Consider the following 7,273-nt stretch of genomic DNA (forward strand, 5'->3'; position numbering starts at 1 on the left):
CTTGTGATCTGCCTGCCTCAGCCTCCCAGAGTGCTGGGATTAAAGGCATGAGCCACCATGCCTGGCCCCATGCCTCATTCTTAACTACGGTGCACCCGGAGGTTCAACACCACATAGAAGCTGCCAAAGGCTTGGGACTTGCACCCTGTGCAGCCACAGCCTGAGCTGTACCATTGGCCCCTTTTAGTCACAGCAGGAGTGATTGGGATGCAGGGCACCAAGTCCCTAGACTGCATACAGAATGGAGACCCTGGGCCCAGCCCATGAAACCATTTTTTCCTCCTAGGCCTCCATCTCTGGGCCTGGGATGAGAAGGGCTGCCACAAAGGTGTCTGACATGCCTTGGAGACATTTTCCCCATTGTCTTGGTGATTAACATTGCATAAGTAACTTATGCAAATTTCTGCAGCTGGCTGGAATTTCTTCTCAGAAAATGGGTTTTTAATTTTTACTACATCACCAGACTGCAAATTTTCTGAACTTTTATGTTGTTTCCCTTTTAAAACTGGATGCTTTTAACAGCACCCAAGTCATTTCTTGAATGCTTTGCTTAGAAATTTCTTTGACCAGATACTCTATATCATCTCTCTCAAATCCAAAGTTCCACAAGTCTCTAGGGCAGGGACAAAATGCCACCACTCTCTGCTACCCCTTTTATGCTACTGATAAAGACACATCCAAGACTGAGAAGAAAAAGAGGTTTTAACTGGAGCAAAGGTGACAAGAGTCACCTTTGCTCCAGTTCCCAATAAGTTCCTCATCTCCATCTGAGACCACCTCAGCCTGGACCTTATTGTTCATATTACTATCAGCATTTTTGTCAAAGATATTCAACAAGTCTCTAGAAAGTTCCAAATCTTCTTACATTTTGCTGTCTTCTCCTGAGCACTCCAAACTGTTACAGCCTCTGCATGTTACCCAGTTCCAAAGTCACTTCCACATTTTCAGGTATCTTTCAGCAACGCCCCACCCTACTAGTACGGAGTTACCATATTGGTCCATTTGCATGCTGCTGATAAAGACATACTCAAGAGTGGGGAGAAAAGGGGGGTTTAATGGACTTACAGCTTCAGATGGCTGGGGACGCCTCACAATCATGGCAGAAGGCAAAGAGGAGCAAGTCATATCTTACATGGATGGTAGCAGGCAAAGAGAGCTTGTGCAGGGAAATCCATTTTTAAAATTATCAGATCTTGAGAGACATTCACTATCATGAACACCACAGGAAAGACCCACTCCCATGATTCAGTTATCACCCCCGGGGCCCTTCCACAACATGTGGGAATTATGAGAGCTACAAAATGAGATTTGGGTGGGGACAGAGCCAAGACATATCAATCACCATTGGTGAAGGCAAATACTTTTGATCACTCTTTTAACCACTCAACACTATGAAGACATGGATTGTTTTCCTGTAATTTGTGATTCATTTTATTCATTATTGGTTTTTGATGCTCAAATCTACACAAATATTACTGAGATTCCTATAAAACTACCTTTTTCTTTTAAACCTGACCTCATAAGTCTTTAAAGAAATTCTTACATTCTGGCACCATTTGATGTTCAAAGGTCAGAATCTTAACCTATCCCAAGTCTGGAATTGGCCATGTGCAAATCTAGTGGTCAAAGGTTGTTAGAAACTGACTCTGGTTCATAGAGTTGCTTATGCTCAGAAATCACATTTCTATGTACACTTTTAGGACAGCAATATAAAATGTATTTTTATTAAAAAGATCATTACTTGACAGTCTCAGTCCAAATGTAATGTTATACTTTGTTCAGCTTATTTTGATCTTTATATTAACACATGTTTTGAATTATCTGATGCTTTTCTATCTTGATCATCTACAGGTGGAATATCATCCTTACCTCAACCAGAGCAAACTGCTGGATTTCTGCAAGTCCAAAGACATTGTCCTGGTTGCCCATAGTGCTCTGGGAACCCAACGACATAAACTATGGTAATAAAAGCAACAGGAAGTTTACCTAAAATGCCATTTTGATGAAAAATTTTAATTATAGCCTACTCAGTCTCCTGGAGTTCACTCTCAGTGAATCAGGGTATGGGGAGAATTTGCATTTCTGATGAGATCCCAGGTGATGCTATTGTTCAGGGGACTCGCTTGAGAGGCTCTGGTACAGAGTGAACACCTTAGTCTGTTTAGGGAGCCTCCTACCAAACTGAATCCAGCCTCAAGACTTCAGCATTTCTGGCTTTCCTTCCAGGGTGGACCAGAACTCCCCAGTTCTTTTGGAGGACCCAGTTCTTTGCGCCTTAGCAAAGAAACACAAACGATCCCCAGCCCTGATTGCCCTGCGCTACCAGCTGCAGCGTGGGGTTGTGGTCCTGGCCAAGAGCTACAATGAGCAGCGGATCAGAGAAAATGTCCAGGTGAGGAGTTGAGTGGGCGTCAGGGCTCCTGCATGGTGTTCTTCACATGTGTGCTTCTTGTAAGCTTCTCAGGATGCCCTTGGACTAAGTCCATCTCCTGGGCATTTCCTATGCACAAATGCTTTGTGTGCATCGTAAGGGTTTTCTATTCTACTATAGGAGGGGCAGCATGGGTGGAGAGAGTCAGGATGAGACCAAAACCAGAAATTTTGGCATAAAGTTGGCAACTTACTCTGTATCCCTCTGCTAGGGCCATCACCTTTTCTTCATTTTCTGAAATGAGTTGGGTTAGGTGTTCTCTAGTCTTCAAATCATTGCAGATTTTTTCTTCATGTCCTTGTTTATTCTGTATAAATTTCATGTATTTATTCTCTTAGAATTATTTTTTGAGTGCCTGTTGAAGTCTTTGGGTATTTTTATTAGGTTGCATGTCTTTTTTTATGTGTAGAAAAACATAATACTAAGTAAAATTATAAAAAAGAAAACCTCTCATAGAGGTTTAATACAAAACCATTTATTTAACTGACAATTTCATGGTTTGTAATTTAACCTAAGCTCCACCTGAACTCAGTCTAGTCCTTCTGTTCCTGGCTGGGCTGTCTCACGTGTGTGCAGGGCAATGAGGCAGTTCTGCAGAATTAATCCAGAATTCGTGTTCTGGATATTCTTTAGAGCTTCAGATGTATTGTTGAAATAGCCTCTCCCAAAATGTACCCGTGTTTTGATTCTCTTTATGGTAGTTTTAACAAAAGTTTCTACTTTTTTTTTTTTTTTTGCGATGGAGTCTTGCTTTGTCGACCGGGCTGGAGTGCAGTGGCCAGATCTCAGCTCACTGCAAGCTCCACCTCCCGAGTTTACGCCATTCTCCTGCCTCAGCCTCTGGAGTAGCTGGGACTACAGGCGCCTGCCACCTCGCCTGGCTAGTTTTTCTTTTTGTATTTTTAGTAGAGACGGGGTTTCACTGTGTTAGCCAGGATGGTCTCGATCTCCTGACCTCGTGATCCGCCCGTCTCGGCCTCCCAAAGTGCTGGGATTACAGGCTTGAGCCTCCGCGCCCGGCCAAAAGTTTCTACTCTTAATGTAGTCAAATTCTTTAATGACATTGTCTTGTAGTTGCTAATATCGTGACTTTTCCTATATTGGAAACATGACAAAATGTTACTATATTATGTAGTAAAATATTATATAGTAATACAGAGTAATATACTATATTCTATTAATATCCTATACAAGTATTAATGTACTTTTATAAATTGGGATCATTTGATTTTTAATATGTGAAATCAGGGTGCAAATGTACATATAATTTTCACTTTATACTAAAATGTCCCACTGAGAATTATTGAAAAGTCCATATTTGCTCACCCATCTTGATTTTTCATCCTGTCATCAAGTGTCCAGAAGTACTTCTGACATTTCCCTTCTTTCAGAGTTAACTTTCCTGTACTGTCTAAATTATGTCACATAGCATTCTTAAGGCATTTGTGTATGTTTTCCTAGATTTATTCATAGAAAACTTATAATTTTAATAGTCTTTGGATAACTTGAGAATTTTCTAATCTATGCAAATATTCTAAGAATACAGTGAATGCTTCTTACCTAGATTCAGCAATTGCTAAATTGATGACTTTTATTCTCTTTTCCTCTTATTCTCTGTATTCGAGTATTCCAATAAAATTTAGTAATTTAGTATTATGCTAGCAATTAGTGACATCTTTTGATATTTCAATTCTTTCCAATTTGAATCCTGAGATCCTCTTCAAGCAACTACTTTGTTTTCTTTGAGCATGATGTTGTTAGGATTTGGACAATTACTGTCTTGAATCTTGTTGAAAACAATTTTCACATTATACCTGTTCATTGAAGATGGAAATCAGATGAATATATTTGGATTTCAGTATTTCTATATCTGATGTGAAACTGTACAACTCTACAAAGAGGATCTCAACAGATACTAGAGATGAAATCAAGTTAACCTTGTGTGTACATGACTCGTTCATGTACTTATAAGAATCTAGAGAACAACTTTGAAACTTATGATTTAGATAGTTTGATGATGATACAGTTTGGATATTTGTCTCCTTCTAATCTCATTTTAAAATGCAAAAAACGTTAGTTCATGTCCTTTGTAGGGACATGAATGCAGCTGGAAACCATCATTCTCAGCAAACTATCACAAGAACAGAAAACCAAACACCACATGTTCTCACTCATAGGCGTGAATTGAACAATGAGATCACTTGGACACAGGAAGGGGAATATCACACACCGGGGCCTATTGTGGGAAGGGGACAGGGGTGAGGGATAGCATTAGGAGATATACCTAATGTAAATGACGAGTTAATGGGTACAGCACACCAACATGGCACATGTATACATATGTAACAAAACTGCATGTTGTGCACATGTACCCAAGAACTTAAAAAAAAAAAAAAAAAGTTATCCCCAGTGATGGAAGTGGGGTCTGGTGGGAGGTGTTTTTGACATGGAGACAAATACAGAAATATAGAAATCCAACAATATCCATCTGTATTAGTCCGTTTTGTGCTGCTATAAATAAAAATACTTGATGCTGGGCAATTTATACAGAAAAGAGCTATATTTGGCTCACAATTTACAGGCTGTACAAAAAGCATAGCACCAGCATCTCATTCTGGAGAGGCTTCAGGAAGCTTTAAATTCCAACATTAGGTCATTCCTTTAGCTCCCATACCTGATCATAGGCTGTTAGAAGCAGTCACACTATCTCTTGAATGTCTTCCTGCTTAGAGATTTCTTCCACCAGATACCCTTAAATCATCACTAAGTTCAGACTTCCACAAAGTCCTGGAATGGACACAATGCAGCCAAGTTCTTTCCTAAGGTATAACAAGGGTGATCTTTGTTCCAGTTTTTAATAAGTTTCTGATTTTGGTCTTAGACCTCATTAGCCTCGACTTCATTGCCCATATTTTTATCAGCATTTTGGTCAGAACCATTTAACCAATGCCTAACAAGTCCAAACTATCCCTTATCTTCCCATTTTCTTCTGAACCCTCCCAACACTTCCAAACTGTGCTAATTACCCAGTTCTAAAGGCACTACCACATTTTCAGACATTTTTAGCAATGTCCCACTCCTGGTAACAATTTTCCATATTAGTCCATTGTGCACTGCTATAAAGAAATACCTGAGGCCAGATAAAATATGCCAGAAGGTGGTTTATTTGGCTTACCATTTTGCAGAGTGTACAAAAATCATGGCACCATTTTGGTTTTGGTGAGGCCTCAGGAAGCATTTACTCATGGTAGAAGGTGACAGAGGAGGAAGCATATCAAATAGCAAGAGATGAAGAGGAAATAAAGAAAATGTCAGGCTCCTTTTTAAACCAGATTTCATGTGACCTCATGCAGTGAACACTCATTACCATGGGGAGGGCACCCAGCCATTCATGAAGGATGCCCCCATGGCACAAACACCTCCCACCAGGACCCACTTCCATCATTGCTGAATCACGTTTTTAACATGAGATTAGGAGGGGACAAATATCCAAATTGTATCACCATCAAACTGTCTAAAACTTCTTAAAAAGTTTCAAAATTTTCCCTCTAGATTCTTCTAAATCTTCTAAGTACATGAACCAATCATGTGCACACCAGGTCAACTTCATTCCATCTCCAGTTTCTGTTGAGATCTTCTTTGTCTGCAGTTTTGTGCAGCTTCAATATATAATATCTAGGAATGGATTTATATTTTACCTGATATTCTTTAATCACTTGAGAGTTTAGAGATGATCTTTCATAACTTTTGGAAACTTATCAAATATTTTACATATTGCCTCTACACCCTGCTCTGATAAACTTGGCTATTCCAAGTTGACAATTATGCAATCTACCAATAAAAATTTTCTACTTCTTTGATAGGTTTTTGAATTCCAGTTGACTTCAGAGGATATGAAAGTTCTAGATGGCCTAAATAGAAATTTTCGATATGTTGTCATGGATTTGTAAGTAACTTTGGAAAATGGGTTGCCAAGTTTATTTTTAGAGGAGGAATGTCAGATGGGTGTTAAAAGTGACCTCAATACCAGGGAGACAGAGCCAATGTGAGTCAGAGGTGAGACAGGAACTCTGGAACTCTCCTTCTGGATTCACTCCAGAGCTCTGTTCTCTGACAGGGTGAGCGGGCCTAGGGTCAGCATGGGTCAACCTGTGCCTCTGCTCTCCTGACTCCCTGAAAATTTCCAGAGCAGCCAATATTATTGCTGAATCTGCACCTTTCATGTTGGCCTGGCATTTCTGCTATGGCCTAGTGGACAAATTGGATATTGCCCACGTGGCTTGATTACATGTTTTTCCAAATCCGTATTACAGCTTTTTCTTCCAAATCTGCTCAGTTCCTTATCAGATAAACATTTCCAACAACATTGGTATCCATGCCAGAAATTCATCTCTTCCATGTGGAATTGCTCACTAGATCTTGCCAATTCAGTATCTTTACCCATTTCAAATTTCTTTCTTCCTTCTCTTTAGACCTTTGCTCATGACCCAAACACTGCATTTTGCCTCCAGAAAGTTTGCCCTTAGTGGGCGTTAGAACTCTTGGCTTTGATGTTTTTTGCAATATGGAAATCTAAATGCAGACTATAAAGAAGTTTTAGAGAAGAGAGATTAAAAGTCAAGGGAAGAGCCAGGCTCAGTGGCTCATGCCTGTAATCACAACACTCTGGGAGGCAAAGGCAGGTGGATCACTTGAGGTCAGAAATTTCAGAGCAGCCTGGCCAAAATGGAGAAACCCTGTCTCTACTAAAAACACAAAAGTTAGCCATACGTGGTGGCATACACCTGTAAATCCAGCTACTCAGGAGGCTGAGGCAGGAGAATCCCTTGAACCTGGGAGGCA

At 40.1% G+C, this 7,273-nt stretch overlaps 1 protein-coding gene across 1 annotated transcript; it reads left to right on the forward strand.

The window, feature by feature from the left end:
- The first annotated feature begins 1,824 nt into the window (after positions 1-1,824).
- LOC113224736 (aldo-keto reductase family 1 member C4-like) lies at positions 1,825-6,981 on the forward strand. The gene is made up of 3 exons (XM_026453859.2): positions 1,825-1,961; positions 2,227-2,392; positions 6,295-6,981. The coding sequence occupies exons 1-3, from the start codon at positions 1,825-1,827 to the stop codon at positions 6,379-6,381; spliced, it is 390 nt and encodes a 129-aa protein (XP_026309644.2). The 3' UTR covers positions 6,382-6,981.
- The last annotated feature ends 292 nt before the right edge of the window (positions 6,982-7,273 follow it).

This window comes from Piliocolobus tephrosceles, unplaced genomic scaffold (assembly GCF_002776525.5).
Source record: "Piliocolobus tephrosceles isolate RC106 unplaced genomic scaffold, ASM277652v3 unscaffolded_46092, whole genome shotgun sequence".
Classification (NCBI taxonomy): domain Eukaryota; kingdom Metazoa; phylum Chordata; class Mammalia; order Primates; family Cercopithecidae; genus Piliocolobus; species Piliocolobus tephrosceles.

Excerpts from the sequence above, each read along its gene's own strand:
- LOC113224736 (XM_026453859.2), top strand. The coding sequence starts at position 1,825 with ATGCTTTTCTATCTTGATCATCTACAGGTGGAATATCATCCTTACCTC. Across the intron at positions 1,962-2,226 it reads ACCCAACGACATAAACTATG|GGTGGACCAGAACTCCCCAG; the intron begins GTAATAAAAGCA and ends CTTTCCTTCCAG. Across the intron at positions 2,393-6,294 it reads GGATCAGAGAAAATGTCCAG|GTTTTTGAATTCCAGTTGAC; the intron begins GTGAGGAGTTGA and ends CTTCTTTGATAG.